The 19,596-nt window shown below is 44.6% G+C and overlaps 1 protein-coding gene across 3 annotated transcripts in view; it reads left to right on the forward strand.

The window, feature by feature from the left end:
* DOCK2 (dedicator of cytokinesis 2) overlaps positions 1 to 19,596 on the forward strand; it is a 417,694-nt gene that overhangs the window by 356,738 nt on the left and 41,360 nt on the right. For all 3 annotated transcript variants that reach the window (XM_058723143.1, XM_058723150.1, XM_058723158.1), the window contains exons 33-35: positions 1,639 to 1,787; positions 11,420 to 11,505; positions 18,283 to 18,439. In XM_058723143.1, coding sequence (XP_058579126.1) covers positions 1,639 to 1,787; positions 11,420 to 11,505; positions 18,283 to 18,439 — 392 coding nt within the window. The remainder of the gene's footprint in view (positions 1 to 1,638; positions 1,788 to 11,419; positions 11,506 to 18,282; positions 18,440 to 19,596) is intronic.

The raw sequence follows: 19,596 nt of genomic DNA on the forward strand, positions 1-19,596 counted from the left end.
CAGGAGCTCTCTGCTCCAGGTTGGGCTCTGAGGCTCTGAAGTGGCAGCTGCTGATGGAACACCCGAGCATCAGCTTTGTTGATAGGGTGACCTGGATACGCTTGCCCTCACTTTCCGGGAAATCCCTGCGACTCCCAACTGCCCCTCACCGTGCCTCTCTCGTGTGTATTCTGAGTAGTCTGCTTAGTTCTGGCTCAACAAGGCTTCCCTTGATGGTTCATTCTGGCCACACACCAGAACAGTAGTAGGTAACTCTGTGTAAAGTGTGCCACATGCCAAGCACTGTCTTGGGCACTTGGTAAAAATCCGTTTATTCTTCACAACAAGCCTATCAAATAAATACTCTTATTCTCCCGGGTTACAGGTGAGGACACTGAGGCCCCAAGTGGTGAGATCAACTTGTCTAATATCTTACAGCAGTTGATGGTGGAGTCAGTTTACAAATTCAGGCAATTCTAGCTCCAGGATCAGTGCCCTTAACCACTGTACCACACTACCTGTGCCCCTAGATGCTGATTCTTCCAGGCTCTGTGCTAAGTATACACAGGTATATTTTCACATGGTCTTCTCAACAGGTGTGTATACGTATTGCTTTTGCATTTTTATAAAGATGTATATCCAAGTCATATAGCTAGTTAGGTCAGGAAATTGATTTCCTCATTCAACAGACATGTATTGAGCATCTAATATGTTCTGTACTCAGTGCCATAGGTACAACAGTGAGAACAGACATTGTCTCTACTCTCGTGAAATGGAGGAGGCAGATAGTTATCATATTATTTCACAAATAAAGCCATAATTGCAAAGTTGGGGGAGAAGGCACAACACAAGAAGCCAGTGCGGAGGGTCTAACCTACCTGGGGTGGGAAGGCACGCGCTGGGGGCTTTTCTCAACATATCTATCCAGTGGGACCCTTCCAGGGGAACCCAGGTGGCAATGGGGGTGTTGGGGCACAGACAGGAAAAACTGTTCTCAACAAAGGAGCACTGTGTGCATAGGCCTGGCAGTGAAGGACACAAAGTGAGTTTGTGACACCGGAAGCAGGCCAGTATAGCTAGAATGCCAAGAGCAACAGGCAGTTCACAGGAATGCCTCACCATTCCACTCACTATTGCATTGGCCATACTGTTCCCTCAAGGGGAAGGGTGTGGGAGTGCTTCACTATTCCGCTGACCATACTATTAGTAGCAGATTCTTAGCAGCAAGTTTTGCTTTTCCTGTTTCATGAAATAGTTGGTAAAAGCATGTTTTCCAATCTCAGAAACGTGGTGTGTGATGTAGACAGGCATAGTTTCAAATATCCCTGTGATTGGCCGTCACTAACATATTGCATCAGGGCTCCATTTGCCAAGGAGATCATGCAGGTGAAAACCCTTGTAAGCCGTGACATGCTTTCCACAAACCCATGTTATTATCCTTAATAACAGCTCGTTCTGGATGATGCATGCGCCTCTTACAGAAGTTAATATATGTAAAGTGTTCAAAATGGTGCCAGGCTCCCATAAACAACCATATATGTGTTAACTATTGTTTTTACTATTCTGCCTCCCTTCTTTTCCTTTCCACAGGCTTGGTCTGAGGAGGATCTGTGCATCATGAAAACTGTTTTATGTGTCCATGCCCCTCTTCTCTTACAGGCCAGAACAAAATCTGCTTCATCCCAGGCATGGTGGGACCTATATTAGAGATGACACTTATCCCTGAGGCTGAGCTCCGGAAAGCCACCATACCAATCTTCTTCGACATGATGCTGTGTGAATATCAAAGGAGTGGGGATTTCAAAAAGGTAAAAAATGAGGCTGGAAACCCATGCCATCCTCCCTAATCCCCAGCCCATTTCCCCATAATGATATCCTCGTTCCATCTGCCTGGGCTTCATTCAGGGGCTTGACAGTAGGCAAGGGACATTATTCATGTGCCCAGAATGAGCTGGCAGATTGGATTAGGTCACTATTTTATCATGCTTTGCTGCCCAAGGCCAAGATGAAAATGTGCTTTCTTGCTGGGTATCAGCTTGGTCCCTTTCTCAATAGTACAAGGACCATACTTCCCTACCTAAGAGTTCCCTCGAGGTGTGTCCAAAGAGCCTGCCCCTCCCACCTGCCTTCATCTCACACCGGCCTCTGTCCAGCTCTTTCTCTTCTGGGACAACTTGGAGGCTCTATATTGTCTAGAAGGATCTGAGCTTCCCAGGAGTCACACTCAGCCATGAGTGAAAATGACAGCAAATGGAGTCAAAGGCCTGTTGCTCAGGAGAGACTTGTGGATCTGCGGTGGCAGTAGGAGGCTTTCCCCAGCATGGAGGGAGTGGACAACTTGTGTGCAATGCAAGTGTCATTGGCCAAATGTTTTCATTAAAAGTCCCATCAGACTTGAAGGATGAGGACCGCTCGCTGGGCCCAGTCACTGTAGAAGCTTCTGACAGTGGAATAAGCACCCATTTCCACAACAGTCTCCTGGCAGTGTTTTGTAGTTTCACCCAGCTCAGGAAGGTCGGTCTTCAAGTCTTGTCAGACTGCCTCTGCTGAGGTTCCCTCAAATCTTGCCCCGCTGTCCTCTCCGCCACACCTTCCCACCTGGTTTTACCCCTTACAGGCTCTTTCTCCCCCTCCCCCAGCGTTTTTGCCTCTCACTGGAGACCATCACCTGCCACCCAACAGTTCCCCTTAAGACAGGTACTTAAAAAGCAACAGATTCCAAACTGTGTTTCCTTAAAATCCTTACAGATCTCTCCCCTCTCTGGCTTACTGGTTCTCTAATCCTCACCCAGTAAAGTGCAAACCCTTATGCTTGCATTCAGGGCCTTCCTTGCTCTTCACTCAGCCCTTTCAGCCATTATGCCTACCTCATTCCGCACCCCCCCCAACCTGTTCCCCAGCTATTTCCTGCAGCTCACGTGAATTGAGTTATCTCCGTCAATGTCCTCCTCCATGCATTTCTCCTTCTTTCTACGCTCTGCCATGTTCACAGTTCTGCCTGCCATCACCTAAACTCCTACTGATCCTGCAAAGTCCAGTGCAGTCCTGTGTCCTTTAAGAGACCTTTTCTCTCCATTCCTACATCATTTTATCTGTCTGAGGTATGATGATTATATACTGCCTTGTGTTATACTCATTTCTGAGCATTTTCTGCATCTTCCTCAACCTTATCTAATAAAGGTGATGATGATGATGATGATGACAAAAATGACTGCCATTAACTGGGTGCTTACTATGTATCAGGCACACCATCAGTACTTTCCATGCATTAGTTCCTGTGATCTTGTTTATTGCAACCCTATAGAGAGTTAGGTAGCATTATGAACCCATTTTACAGATGAAAATACCGAAGCTTAGAGGGGCGCCTGGGTGGCTTGCTCGGTTAAGCATCCGACTTCGGCTCAGGTCATGATCTCGCGGTCCGTGAGTTCGAGCCCCGCGTCAGGCTCTGTGCTGATAGCTCAGAGCCTGGAGCCTGTTTCAGATTCTGTGTCTCCCTCTCTCTGACCCTCCCCCGTTCATGCTCTGTCTCTCTCTGTCTCAAAAATAAAATTAAAAAAAAGTTTAAAAAAAATTAAAAAAAAAAAAAGAAAATACCGAAGCTTAGAGAGGTGAAGTCACTTGCCTGGTCACACATCAACAAAGAGGTGGGGCAGAGGCTGCAGCACACAAGTCGCTACAGTCCCCAAACCATGCTGTGCCCACTGCATCATCCCGTCCCTGGTATTGTCACAGTAAATGTTGCCTGAGTGAAAGAATGAATGGCATCCTCTTCATTAGTGCTTTCTCAAAATATGTTCCATAGAGCACTAATCCAACCAGATGCTCTAGGGAAGAGGGTTTGGAAATTAAATACCTTTGGAATCCACTGCATATGGTAACCCCTCTTAGAGATCTCCAGTGCACATTAACATAGTCAAAGCACTGAGGCATTCCACAGTAAACAGACTTGCCCAGTTTCTCAAACTTATTTGCGTAAGAAACATCAATTGGATGTGCCATTCTGCCAATCACTTTGGAAAACATTGTTCTAAGGAGAAAAAGAGACTACAGGTGGTCCCCGACTTATAATGGTTCGATTTACGGTATTTGGACTTAACAATGGTGTGAAAGTGATACACATTCAGTAGAAACCTTACTTTGAATTTTGAACTTTGGTCTTTTCCTGAGCTAGTGGTAGGCAGTAGATTCTCTGTCGTGTGCTGGGCAGCAGCAGTGAGCCACAGCTCCCAGTCAGTCATGAGGGTAAACACGTGACCATGAGGGTAAACAACAGATTTACTTAGAACCATTCTATGCCCACATAACCATTCTATTTCTCATTTTCAGTAAAGTATTCAGTAAATTCCATGAGCTGACCAACATTTTATTATAAAATAGGTTTTGCATTAGATGATTTCGCCCAACTATAGGCTAATGTTAGTGTCCTGAACATGTTTAAGGTAGGCTGGGCTGCAGTGGGTTAGGGATATTAAATGCATTTTTGAATTAACTATATTTTCAACTTACAATGGGTTTATCAGACATAACCTCATTATAAGCTGAGAAAGATCTGTAGTTAGCTCTGATGATATCAGTGTGAGAGAGTACTCTTCTGCCCAGGGATTAATTAGCAGTAGCTTTCTAGTCCCAGAAAGGCTAGTGACCAGCTGTCCCCTCTTTCAGCAAAGAGCCTGAAAAGAAATCAGGTTGAGGAGTTCAGATAAAGAAAGATACCATATCCAACCAGTTGGGATAAGGGGGAGTAGAAGGTGAAACACTTGATTGGGTATTGAAGGCAGTTTGCAGTCTGCTGACTTTTAAGGGGGACGCCAACTATGTGAAGCTTGGAAACACGTAGAGGGCACACAATGTGACATGAAGGACATCATACTTACTCTCAGATCAGTACACCCTCCAGAGGCGTGTGCACCAGCTGGCTCAGAAGATGTCCTAGGGGCAGGTGCGCAAAGGAAACACCAAGTACCTGATGGTATGCAATGTTTAAAAAAACAAGCAAGCCCGTCATTTCTGGATTACAACCTGACAGTTGTATTTGGTGGCCTTCAGAGGCTTGCCTGAATGTGATTTTTTTTTCCTGAAAGGATTTCCTTATTGTGGCATCCCCATGACATCCACCCACCTGTTTTCTATGAATGGGGGTCATCCTTGGACTCCTCACTCGAAGCATGTGTTCATCGTAATAATGTTCCCCAATTGCTTCTCTTAATTTCTCCCTTATCAAAAGAGACAGCACAATCAAGCTGACTAATGGGGCAGCTTCCCATGAAAAAAACAGCTGGTGTGATTGGTAGGAGCTCAGCTGTGGGGTGAGCAGATCCAGGCACAACTCCTTGGTTCAGAGTAAGCAGCCATGAAGGTTTTCCCAGGAAAGGAGGATGCCAGTCCCCTAGGAGCCCCAAGCAGCCCTGATGGCCAAATCCAGAGCAAACCCCAGCATTGGGTCTGAAATCCAGGAGGTCTTGCATGCAAACTAGCATTAGGGAATGATGCCAAAATTATCAGCTAAAAACTAGGTTTCTAGAAGGTGACAGGTAGGCTTTCCTTTCTAAAATTTGAGTTTCTCAAAGGAAACAGTAGAACCCAAAGGAAAAGTTAGCAGGACCCCTGCCTCTGGCAAGGGACACAACATCTTGTGGTTTTCTCGCCGCCCTGCTTTTGCTCAGGCTCTTCCTTTGATTTCTTCACCTGAAGAGATTCTACTCATCCTTCAGCTGAGGCCTCACATTTTGAGATGGCCCTTCCTGCTTCTGGAGGCAGTGGTTCATCTGGATGCAAAAGACAGATGGGCTCAAGCAGGATGTGCATGGGCTGGAACTGGGACAGGAGGGGGTTAAACACTGATGGGCCTAAGGGGGTGTGGGGGTGGGGAAAAGGAAGCTCTGGGGCAATCTCTTTCTCTGCTCTGAGTTTTTTTGCAACTTCATTGCCAGATTTCCCTGTCTTCTCTTGTAGCCCAAATTAGATAGCTGATGCATTTGACTGATAACCTTTACCCCTCATAAGTACAGCACTTCACCCAAGACCATCTCAGGCGTTCCTATCCTGTGACTCAGACTGAATGTCCTATCCCTGGCACACTGTTACTCCTTGGTGGGGCAATGGACAGGACAGTTTTGGCAAAAGGAGCCTTGGCTTGCCACATTCATGCCCAGTCAGTGTGAAATGTGTCTTGACCTACCTAAGTGAGGCTCAGGCATATCACTTGACCCACACTGCATGACGATCTGCTCATAGATCTCTCTCTATCACAAGACCGTGAGATTTTCTGGGGCCAAGGCTAGTCTCTCATTCCTGAACTTGTCAAGTGCCTGTCATGAGTGTGGGTGAGAACCATGTCAATGTTCCCAGGATGAATGGAAGCATTTAGACCTGCATCCTTCCACATTTCAGAGGAAAAGCCTTAGCACAGGGAGGAACATTCCAGTGAATATTTTCATCATTTAGGGTAATGAGGGTAGCTGATGATTGCTTGAGTAATCCCCAGAGGCTGGGTAGACCAGCTGTTTTCCTGGCCAATTTTTTTGTGCAGGGAGGGGTTTTGGGGTGTCTGGGTGAAGATGGTGGCAAAGAGTCAGAGTCCTGGGGCCTAGAGACTGAGAAGAGTGATTGCCTATTTTACAGGTTGTAGAACAGGACTGTGGCACAATCAGCCTGAGGGTCTGAGCCATAGCAGGCGAGATGTCCTAGAGAAAACTCCTCTCAGAGATGGAAGAGGTAACAGCATTTGATAGCACCTAGAACAGCACCTGGGACTCAGCATGAGCTCAATAATTGCTCGATAAATGAATTAATGGACAGAGATATCAGTTGAGCAGATCCCCTGAAACGGAGTCTTGGCTTAGAGTAAGGGGGTGCTTCAGATGGCTTAGAATATAATGAAGAAAAGAACAATCGATTCAATAAATATATACTGGGCACCTACTGTGTTCTGGCCAGTGTGCTTTGGAGTTAGATAGACTTGCTACTTGTGCGCTGAATAAATTTGGTAATTTGGTATGGTAACCTCTTTCAAGCCCAGCTTCTTCATCTGTAAAATGAATATCATAATACCATTATAGGTTCCCAAACCCAAGCTCCACAGGCAATGATCTGGAGCAGGCGGAGACAAGATAACTCAAAGAAAATTAGGAAGCTGCACTGACTCCCTAAAGCATCCCTTCTCACGTGACACTATCTTCTCCAGCTTTCCCCCAAGTCTGCTTCCAGCCACCCCTGGACAACCAGCATTTCACTAACAAAGGAGGCCACAGGCTGACTTACTGGTGCCAGTTCTATCCCTATCACTCTGCCATCCTGGCCTTTCACACTATCTCTGCCCCTCCCATACGAAGTCAAAGTCAGAACCAGACATTTGAAGAAGGGCTCTTGTTCCCTAAATTTCACACTTCAGGATTCTAGGCAAACAAATAAGGAAAATAGCCAAGATATTCTAAAGTAGTAAGGAGAGGTCACAAAAGCAATTTGGGGAAGGCATGATGCAAACGTGAGGCCCGCACGAGTCATTCTGCTGGAGGAGGGAGGTCCACTCAGGAGGGCTGGGCTCTTAGAGTTCACTTCCTTTTTCCTGAGTAGGGCCTCTTAAGATTCCTGGTGGGCCTCTGTAGCATTGACTTCTGCGAAAATAACCTGCAGATGCTCCTTAACAAATATCCCCCTTGCAGGGGTAGGGTGAGGAGTCAACAATGTGATGCAGCTGTGCAGCTGTGGAGAAAATGGAATTGATTTGGAGGAGCCAGACCTTTGTTTTAAGCTCTGCACAGTGGCATGGCACAGTGTATGTGTGAGAGCATATGCTGGACCCTTGGGCCTGCTCTAGGTCAAGTCCATCCATGCTTTGAAACGCAAGACAAAGATTCCACTTTGCCTCAGTTTTCTCATTTAAAAAATAAAAATGAGGATATCTATCTCCCTTGGCTATCATAAAGACTAACTGAGATGGTGATACTGTTGACAATGGCAATGTTGACAGTGTCATGATAACAATTATTGAGCACTTACTATGTGCCAAGTACCACCCTAGCCTTTCCCGTGTATTTTCCCATTAACTTCTCCCAACACTACTCTAAGTAGCTGCTGTTTTATTTATTTATTTATTTTTAAGTTTTTGAGAGAGAGAGAGAGAGAGAAGCATGTACATACCATTAGGGGAGGGGCAGAGGAAGAGAGAGAGAGAATTTTTTTCATTTTTCAAAGTGTATTTATTTTGAGAGAGAGAGAGCAGAAATGGGAAGGGACAGAGAGAGGGGGAGAGAGAGAGAGAATGCCAAGAACTCTCCATGCTGTCAGTGTGGAGCCCAATGCAGGGCTTGAACTCACAAACCGTGAGATTATGACCTTAGCCAAAACCAAAAGTCGGGCGCTTAACCGACTGAGCCACCCAGGCACCCCGAGAAAGAGAGAATCTTAAGCAGGCTCCATGTTCAGAAGGAGCCTGGTGCAGGGCTTAATCCCATGACCCTAGGATCATGACCTGAGCCAAAATCAAGAGCTGAATGCTCAACCAACTGAACCACCAGGTGCCCCAGTAGGTGCTGTTTTAAATCTTCACGTAATAGATGAGAAAATTGAGCCTCAGGAAGCTTATTAACTTTCCCAAGATCACACAGTGGGGAGAAAAGTCAAAGCAAGACTCAAACTAAGTCTTTTGGATGCCAAAGGCTGTGGTCATAGCCGCTCCTGTGCACAGTGCCTGCTTGGGAACAAAACGGGCCGGCGTCTGTCATGGGATGTGCTTGACTGAAACCTTTGCTCTCCGACCTGGCCTGAAGGGCTCACGCGTGGCACAGCGTCATCCAGCTCTGCACAGCCCCTGGCACCCTGTAATTTCCTTCCCTGCAGGCTCTTTGTGACCTTGTGACAAGTGCTTATTTACCCCATGCACTTCTCTGCTCTAAAGGAAAGTTCATCGCATCAGGAGGAATCATGCCAACACTTAACACTGAACAACTCAGACAAGGAAAAACATGCTATTTTTCTCCCATAAAGCTGCTTTCCAGTAACATTCAGCAGTAATAACAATAACATTAGCAGTAATCATAAGCAGATGAGCAAACCCAATGCACATTTGAGTTTATGCTCTCCCCTGGTGCTTTATATATAAAATCTCCTCCAGTCCTCCTAACTACCCCATGTGGTAGGGACCACTATTATATTGATAGGGTCCACAGGCCAAATCTGTCCTGTTACCTGTTTTTGTAAATAAAGTTTTATTAGAATACAGCCATGCTGATTTGTCTATATATTATCTATGGTTGCTTTTGTGTTATAGCAGCAGAGCTGAGTAGTTGTAATAAAGACTGACTAACCCACAAAGACTAAAATATTTACAATCTGGCCCTTTACAGAAAATGTTTGCCGACCCCTGATGCCTGATATAAACTCTGAAGTGGGATTAGAAAGACCTGATAGCTTTCCTAAGATGGTGGAGGGAATGGAGCAGACATGTAAATCAGATGGTCTAACATCAGAGCCCATGCTTGCAGTCCTTTAGCTGTATTACTTCCTGCCCCAAGCTTGGCACAGTAGACATCTCTAATCATGATAGCCCCAACCCTTAAGTCTGGATAATATTTGATGCATACAAGATGCTTAATACAATACATCATGTAAGGTACATGATTCATGTGTGGACTGGCAGTCCAGACCCTCATCAGATTGGCCCCCATCTGGGTCTTCATTCTAATTTTTTTTCTTTTCTTTCTTCTTGAACTCTGATCTTTCTTAACTGCTCTCCTCATTTTTCTCTACTTTCCCACCTCTACAACCTTCATTCACTCCGTTCCTCCTACCCAGAACGCTCTTCCTTTTCATATTTATCACAATCCTACCCGTCTTCCAGGTTTTTTTGTATCTCCTTCCATAAATCTTCCCCGAGTGAGGAAACTCACAGGAAATTTTCTCATCTGTGCTGTATCAGCACAAGCTTTTTGTCCTTTCTTTTGGCCCTCAGCACACAACAGTGAGGGAACAATGGCACCACAGATGTGAGCTGAGGGAAAAGTGAATCCAGCCCCTGCCTTTCATCACTTAAAGATTCCAACCAACTAGACTGGGCTTGATCCTTTGTGCACTGGAAGGAGCCTGCCAAAAGGTCTCTGCCATTCACAGAGCATTACACATACTTCTTCATGTGTAAAGTACCTGACACTTAGTGAAGTGGAACCAATCCGGGGCTGGCTGGTTTTCATGCATTATCACCTTTAGACATGATCCTCCTTAAATATGACCTCCAGACTTCATGGGGAGATTTTAAGGTCTGAGAGTAGAGAGGCTGGGTAAGAAGCCAGGAGTACCCAAAGACTCCCTAGACCTTGCTGACCTTTGCCAAGGGCCTTCTTCCCTTCTCCAGATGCCAGTTTCATATTTAATGGTAAAACTGAGGAGAAGCAGACTGCGTGATTTTGATGGATTCATCACGGCACGTTATTGAAAGTACAAACTGTTTTACATTTTAGCCATGAAAAGGGACACAGTATGGCCCTTCAAAACATTGAGTAAGCCATGAGCTGAACTGGGTGAGATGCTTCTTGAGAGTGAAAATGGGGAGATGGAACTCTCTCTGGCTTCATGTTCCAAGATATGTTGGGACTATAGGTACATACTCATGTTCAGGTCACTTACCGAGTCTGATCTCTGACCACTACAGTTGCCACCAGTCTACTTTCTGAGGCATCAGCTCATGTACCTATGAGAGCTTCAAGTATGGATGGGCTCAGGGGCTCAGTCTTTCTCTGTCTCCCCTTTTCCACTCTCCTCTGTATTGGCGTCATTTCCAGGCGGGCTCTTCTATTATGGCCATCTCCAGCAGCCTCAGGCTTACAGCCTTCCATCTTCACGTTGAGCAGACAGACTCTTTGCTAAGAGTTTCAGCAAAGCCTTGGATCTGAGTCTCACTTACTCAGCCTGAGCCTTTATTAATCTTAGTGTCTAGATGATGAAAGATACTGATTAAGAGGTAGGCCTGGGTCACATGCCCATACCCGGAGCTAGGGAGGTATGGGTAGCTCATCTGTGTCCCCAGGACTAAGATTAGGGCCAGCGTGATCACCAAAGTATGGAGAAAGGAAGGCTAGGCAGACAGCTGTCTGTGACAACGTGCCGCTTCCTGAAGATACAGTGCTCTGTCACATACCTCCACGTCTTTGCACACGCTGTGTCCTCTGCTTGAAATGCCCTTTTCCTTCACGTGGTCACTCTCTCCCTCCCCTCCCTCCTTCTCTCTCCAGCACTTATCTTCCACTCCTCTTCTCCCTGTACTCTGGGAACTCCTAAAAGCAGGCACAGCATCCCGTTCCGTTTTGCACTCCCGGTTCTGGGCACAAACGCTGGGAAATGATAGGTGCTCCCTAAAGCTTTGGCTAAAATAACAAATTGACTAATTTCAACATTCAGCCTTCTAATGTTGTTATTATTGATTTTTCGTCTCCTACTGCTTTAGTTTGAAAATGAGATCATCCTCAAGCTGGACCATGAGGTGGAAGGAGGCCGAGGAGACGAGCAGTACATGCAGCTGCTTGAGTCAATGTAAGTTCAGCACCCGTGCGCGGTGGGAGACGGGAAGGTCAGCTGCAGGCTGGAGAGCTTGAGACTCCAGGCCTTCAGAGACTCCTTCCTCCCCTGGAGATCGATCTTCTGGCTCCTGGTATTGGAGAAACTCCATTTTTGAAAGAAACCTAAAATTTCTCTCTCTCTCGAGTGGCTGTTTCTTTGATATTGATGGAATGGGATGGATAAAAAGAAACTTTGCTGTGTTGTGAAGAGAAAAACAATCCACCAAAATGTTCACTTGTGTTATCTCTTTGCTATGGAATAATTCTTGCTAGTTTTTCCTTCTTTCTCTTTTAATCTTACACAGATGTTGATCATGACCAAGATAAATAGGGTACACGCAGTGCACAGATGCTGAGCTAGATGCTGTCTGTGCACTGCCTCATTTAGCTACATTTACTCTCTGACCCCTATTTCATAGAGCTGGGCCCTGAGGCTCATGGAAGGGTCTTGTCTGAGGAAACTAGAACAATCTAGTTGGGTAGACAAGCTGGGACCCAAACCAGCTCTGCCTGACTGCAGGGCATAGGTCTGCGTGAGGCAGTGGACAGTGGTCAGCACTGAACTTGGTCAGGACACGTCTTTTTGTTTTAAGATTTTATTGAGATATAATTTATATACCATACAGCTCACTGAAAGTGTACAATTTTGTCGCTTTTAGTATATTTGCAGAGTTATGCAACCATAACCACCATCTATTTTAGAACAGTTTTGTTACCTCCCCAAAGAAACCCCATACTCTTTAGTCATCATCCCCTCTACTTTCGGCCCCTGTGGATTTGTCTATTCTGGACATTTCATGTAAATAGAATCAGTATATGGTACTTTGAAACTGGCTTCTTTCGTATATCATGTTTTCAAGGTTCGTCCACACTGTAGCAGTCATCAGCACCTCATTTCTTTTTGTTGCTGACTAATATTTCTCTGTTTAGATATACCCCATTTTGTTTATTCATTTACCTATCTTTTTAAAAAAAAATTAATGTTTATTTATTTTTTGAGAGAGAGACAGAGTGTGAGCCGGCAAGGAGTAGAGGAAGAGGGAGACACAGAATCCAAAGCAGGCTCCAGGCTCTGATCTGTCAGCACAGAGCCTGACGCAGAGCTCAAACTCGTGAACCACGAGATCATGACCTGAGCTGAAGTTGGACACTTAACTGACTGAGCCACCTAGGCACCCCTATTCATTTACCAATTGATGGACATGTAGGCTGTTTCCACTTTTTCACTGTTAGGAATGACTATGCTATGAGCATTCACATGCAAATTTTTATGTGGACACAATGCTTCCAATTTTCTTGGGTATATACCTAGGAGTGGAGTTGCTGGGTCATTTGGTAACTCTACTTGGCTTTTTGAGGAACCATCAGACTGTTTTCCAAAGTACTTGACCACTCACATTCCTACCAGCTGTGTGTGAGGGTTCCAGTTTCTCCACATTCTCCCCAACTCTTGTTAATATCTGCCTTACTGACTAAAGCCATCCCAGTGGCTGTGAAACTGATATCATTGCCATCTTGATTTGCATTTCCTCGATAGCTAATGATGTTGAGCATTTTTTCATGTGCATGTAGGCCAGTTGTATATATTTGGAGAAAGACATTAGGTTTCAACCCTGATTCTACCACTTAGCATCTGTGTAACTTTGGACCAATCACGCATCTTTGGCCTCGATATCTCTATCTATAAAATGGGGATAATAAGCCTGTAGCTATTTTGAAGACTGAATAACTATAAAGCATCTGGCACACAGCAGGTAAAAGCTTAATAAATATACTTTGTTCAGCCATCTGACTCCCAGTTTCCGTCTTCATGTCAGTGTCCCTTTCCTCCCGAAGGACTTCTCCCAAGGCTTAGCAATGTGGCTCAGACATTTCAAATTTCTTCCTAATTGTATATTCTCAGACTTGTATGATTCTCTGATAGAACTCTGATGTCAGATTCTTTTCCTAATCCTTTTTGAATATTTTATCTCCAACAACAAAAGCAAACTAAAGGCCTTGCTCTAACCCTCACAGTGACCCTCCCTGTCCTGCTCAGTAGGCAGGGCAGATTCCCAGGCAGCACCATCTCAGCAGGCCCTGTCCCCCTTCTGTCACTGCGCACAGCTCTCACTACACACAGGGAACACAAACGTAACTCAGAAGGAGAAACCCACTGTCTGCTCCTCGGGTGGGTATCAAGACTGACTGTCCAGGGGAAAAAGTGACATTTTGCCTGAGTCAATGTTTATTTTAAAGTTCTAAAAAGGAAAATCTAAATATTGACCATAAGGGAAACCATTTACAGTGCTGGCAATTTCCATTTTTATAAGCGGATGGGGCTCTGCGGCAGTCTTCAGATGATCAGCAGGATTTTCAAATCCTTCCTGAGTGATTATTTATAAAAGGAATCCTTAGAGGTCGAGGAAATTAAAAGCAGCTCATTATTTTTGCTTCTAGGATAGAGGTGTGAATGATTTCTGCAAAACTAATCAAGCCCAACCAGAGGAGTCAAGGTCCCATTAAAATGTCCAGGGGCCAGGTCCCTGCTTCTGCCTTTGAGCTTTCTGAGCCTCAGTATCCTTATCTGCAAACTGAGAATAAAATACTATCCAGCTGTTACAGTTTTTGTTGAGACTGAGCAAGAAAAGTCATGTAAAGTACTTAGCAGTTTCTGATAACTAGTAAGTAGTCTGGAAATATTAGCTATTATTGTTGCTCTCTAGGTAGACACTGATGTGGTTATTTGAAGCCATGAACATACCTGTCATTTCTCCTCCAGTCTAGTCATCTACAGTTCCTCTAGCCCTTCCTTCAGCCCTTCATTCAGGGCCTCTACTGCTATGGAGGACCTTCTCTGGGCAGACACAGTCCTGTGGTACATGGCTTAGCAATATGATGGTGCCTTTGTGAATAGAGCAGGGTTTCCCTTCCTATGGCAGCAATAGACCTGCATTAGGGCACAGACTTAGAGCATGACATGGGGCTCGATTTCAGCCCTCATGGGCTTTTGTGCAGTGCACAAGCTATACAACCTTATACAACTTCCCACTCCTCCCTACCCTCAGAACTGTCCCCAGAGCCCACTCCCAGTTGTCCACCTCTTTTTTTTTTTTTTTTTTTTGAGAGTGAGAGAGAGTGCATGCAAGCATAGGAGGGGCAACTGTGAGATCCAGACCTGAGCCGAAATCAAGAGTTGGATGCTTAACCGACTGAGCTACCCAGGTGCCCCTGTCCATATCTCTTAATGTGAAGGTCCCCACATTGAAAGGAGTAATTAGACACTCTATTTTGCTGTATTCCATCTGCCTGAGAATTTTTCTAGAAGTGGTAAGGGAGCTGGAAAGGTGAAAGGGACAGAGAATGTGTGTTCTGGGGCCAAGATCCCACCCAAACCAGTTCAGTGCCTGAAAGAGGACCTGTCATAAGAGGTACTCCATACATAGTTTTCAAGGATGAGTGAAAACCCAGTTCCATCAGCACTGACACAGAGCGTGGGCCTGAGTTCTTCCCTCTGAAGGCCTCCCATGCTGAATGCAAATCAACTCTAGGGCAGTGTGAGTTCCCTCCAGTCCCCACCCAACCCCCACCCAGGCAGAAGTATAGACAGGGAGTGGCTGGCAAGTGCTCTGCCCCCTCTCCTTCTGAGTGAGGAATTATCTGCATCACCTGGAGATTCCCATGACCCTTTTTCATTGTATCTGTCCTCCATTGTGGATTCAAAGGAGAGAAACAGCTGGGGGACTTTGGCAAGACCCTTATTAGAACCCAGCCCTGGGGGTTTCATGCCTCCTCTATCAGTTGACAGTGTTAGTAATGCCCAACTCCAGGAAATTTTGTAAGCATTAAATAAGATAACCAATAAAATGGGTTTGCACAGCATCTGGAACACAGGAAATAATAAATGGGAGTATCATATACTATGGTTAGTCTTTATTTTTGTATCTGCTTCCCGTGCTATACTGTGATTTCCTGGAAGTCAGTGTCTTAATAATTTCTGAATCCCTGGTTCCTAGAAAAATATCTGTTGAGTGGATGGATGGTGGATGGTGGTAGGTGGTGATGAATGGTGAATGGATGGGTGAGTTCCGAACAGTCTGCCAATCCATCTCACCAATCCTAGACCATATGAGCAGATTTATTATCTTACACCTAAAGAATAGAGAAACTAAGAAAGTATTCTTCAAAACCCATGCTTTGCAAAGGACCAATAGCACTGGCATTATCCAAGAGCTTTTAGAAATGCAGAATCTCAGGCCCTAGCCCAGATCTATTGAACCAGAATCTATTAACAGAATCTATTAATCGGAATCTGTTAATCCCCAGGCGATTCCCATACACATTGAACTTTGCAAAGCACTGGACTAAACTAGTTGTTCTTAATGTTGGCTGCATATTGGAATTACCTAGAGAATTCTAAAGATAAAATACTGCTACTTGGCTCCCACTCCCAAAGATACAAAGCCATCGATTTTAGGGTGGTCACTGAGCTTTAGAAAACGTTCCCCTGGAGATTCTAACATGTCGCAGGGACTGAGAACCACTGGTCTGGGCTGCGCTCAGGCCGTGAGATACCTTCTGGGTCTGAGCTGCCTGAGAGGCTGTGAGGAATCACACCCAAACACTGGACAAAGCGTTGTCGCATTGTTATTAGTTTGGGAAACGGGGCTGGAAGTGATGGTCCCAGGAGTCAGGCACAGCTGTGACTGAGCCAGACAGGCCTAAATCACAGGGCAATTTGCGTCTCTCACTGAGAGCCAGGGAACAGGTGCTTCTCCCACAGAGAAGATGGATTTGTCTGATCACACCACAGTTTGAGGTGTCGCCTCCTTGCAGCCTGGTTTGGCTTCTGGGAAGAAATGACCCTCTGAAGTCCTTGCCTTTCTCACCTTTCCCTACTTGGAGCTCTTGGGACCTAAGCTGCCACAGGGATATTAGCCAGAAACAAATAGTAGCCTGGGTAATGCTTGTCTACTCAAGATGCCAGAGAACACACCACAATGTTTCTCTGTGGGAAAAAAGTGAAGTGTTTGGCTTGATTCCCAAGGTCACCACTTACTAGGAGAGTGATTTCAGGAGGTCGTTTAACCTCTCTGAGCCTTGATTCCCTCCTCTATAAAATGAGAGGAATAATTTTTACCAGTCAGAATTATCGTGATGATTTCTTTTTTAAATTTTTTTAATGTTTATTTATTTTTGAGAGTTAGAGAGACAGAGTGTAAGTGGGGGAGTGGCAGAGAGAGAGAGAGGGAGACACAGAATCTGAAGCAGGCTCGAGGCTCTGAGCTGTTAGCACAGAGCCCAGCACTGGGCTCGAACTCATGACCCATGAGATCATGACCTGAGTCAAAGTTGGACGTTTAACTGACTGAGCCACCCAGGCACCCCTAGTATGATGATTTCTTAAGAAAAAGTGATTAGAATAAAAAAATTAGAAAAAAAAGAAAAAATGATTAGTACAGTGTCTGGTACAAAATAAGTGATTAATAAAAAGTTGTCATTAATCAAAATTTTAATCCATCTGTCTCTCCTTGCCTAGCCTGTGGGCCTCCTGAAAGTAGGCATTTTTTTTATATTTCTTTTTTTATTTTATCTTTCTCTCCATCCCCACCCCACACAATGCCTATCATATTGCCTAGCAACTAATAGATGCTTAAGTAATGTCACATTTTTTTAATTTTTGCTTTTAAAATTTAGAATATTAATATTATAACAAAATGTAGAATTTTCAAATAATATATGCACATTTAAATTTAAAAAATGAATACTCTCTTCTCTATTCCCCCACCTAGACTGCTTGTCAGAAGAAACCACCATTAAGAGTTTGGTGTTTATCCTTCCGGGCCATATTTGGCACATTTATAAGCACGCAGAAACACATGATGCAGACATGCACTTCCACTCACAAATGCCAGAGCCAGAATATTGATATTTAACAACTTGTGTGACCTTGTACAAGTTAGTTGGCCTCTCTGTGCCTTAGTTTCCCTATCTGCAAACATCCTTTCTCATCAGACTATGATGGGAGATTAGGTGAGTTAACATTTGTGAGACATTTGGAATAATGCCTGGGACATGGTAGGTTCTATGTGAGTTGGTTAAATAAAAAACAAATATTGTTCTGAAACTTACTTTTCTCACTGATCTGTACATTTTATAGAGCTTTTTTTGTCAAAGCATATTGATTTCTCATACTTTATAGTATCTTCATAGAAGTACATTTTGTAAATATGCTTTAATTTATTAACCATTTGCCTACTGATGGACATTTAAGATAGTTTCAACTATTTCACTATAGACACAATTTGTAAGTATCATAAATCCTTGCATGCTTCTGGGAATATTTCTGTAGAATAGGTTCACTGAAGTAGAATTGTTGGGCCAGAGAGTATGTACGTTTACAAATTTGATAGATATTGTGTAAATTGCTACACAAAGGGTGGTACTGATTCACTCCCAATATGGATGTGTAGAAGTGACTATTTCCCCGTGTGTAGAAGTCACTATTTTTTTGGACAGCTGCCCACATTGGACATTTTTTTCCCATTCTGATGGTGGGCAAAAAAAAAAATTAAATGCTTGCTAAACTGTATAGACAATTAAGTATATAAATGAATACATGATTGAATAAATGAGCAAAATGAGCCAACACATGAACCAGGGGAACTTAAACTCACTGGTTCATTCGCGACGCCCCACCCCCCACCCCACCCCTCAACACACTCTTTCTCCTCTGGCCATGAGCTCACTGCCCTGCCATCTCTGCCCACAGCCTGATGGAATGTGCCGCAGAGCATCCGACTATTTTCAAGTCAGTGGAAAACTTTGTGAACCTGGTCAAAGGCCTCCTGGAGAAGCTGCTCGATTACCGGGGTGTGATGACCGACGAGAGCAAAGACAACCGCATGAGCTGCACTGTGAATCTGCTGGTATGTGGGGTCAGCCACCTCTCCCCAAGGTCCCATCAAGTCCTGGGGGCAGGCCTGGTTTGGGGTTTCACTGTGCTCTTGATAGGGAAGTAGTGCTAAGGGCTTCAAAAAGCAGACAGAAGTGGAATTGAATCCCTGATCTGCCATCTGCTAGCTCTGTGTCTTGAGACCAATAACTGCACCATTCCACGTCTCAGTTCCCTCATATATGAAATGGGAATGAGTGTTTTCTTTAGTACTTAACACATCACATGGAAGGAAAGTGGCAGTAAAAAGGGGTTAAGAGTATGAGCTTTGGAGTTTCATAGCCCATAGGTTCTCCTATCTCTGATAACTAATAGAATAGACATGTCAAGGAAGTTGTTTGAAGGCTTAGTTGGTTTATCCATTCCATAGACAAAGTAGTAGTACCTATTTCTTAGGTTATTCATCTTGGGGCTGTGGTTAAATGCTTCCTACATGTTAGTTTCCTTCTCTTACAGAATAATCTAATAACCAGAATTTACAGCAAATTAGTATCAGCCAGAACAGCTAATCTCAAGTGCAGGCTCTTAACCCCTATACCGCATGACCCTCCAAGAGCCGTCTCCTGAACAGTCTCCGTTCACATGTCCTGTGGTACAGTCATGAGAGGTAGCACCAGCTGCAACGCCCCACACCACCATGTCAGCCCACCCTAAAGTGGTTTAAATGAATGAAGCTGGCCAAAAGACCATGTAGCATCCATCATATCAACCCCCTCCCCCGCCATGCTCAATGCTCCAAAAATATAAACCCTGTCCCATAGTTCTTTTGTGTGGCCTCTGTTAACCTAAGTGGACTCTCTTTTTAATAGCCCAGATATTGCCATTGATTTTCTGAAATGCTAAGGGGAGTTAAAATATCCTGATTACAGCAGAAAGGAATTCATTGCTAATAATTCCACCAGGCCCAATTTACATAAAGAGCAGGAAGAGGGGTTTTCCAGGAGTTTAGCAATTTGTCTCTATGGAGAGGCAGAAGTGAATTGAAGAAAATGACCTTCAACAGTCAGACTCTGACCTTGGGACAGGTAGATCCACAAGCAATTAGACCCTGCTAGCTTTTGGTGTGCCTTCTCACGGCATCAAGAAGGAGGATGGGGGGAGGGTGTCAGAGGAGCTGAGGTCTCGGGTGTC

The sequence above is a fragment of the Neofelis nebulosa genome, chromosome 1 (assembly GCF_028018385.1).
Source record: "Neofelis nebulosa isolate mNeoNeb1 chromosome 1, mNeoNeb1.pri, whole genome shotgun sequence".
NCBI classification, from domain to species: domain Eukaryota; kingdom Metazoa; phylum Chordata; class Mammalia; order Carnivora; family Felidae; genus Neofelis; species Neofelis nebulosa.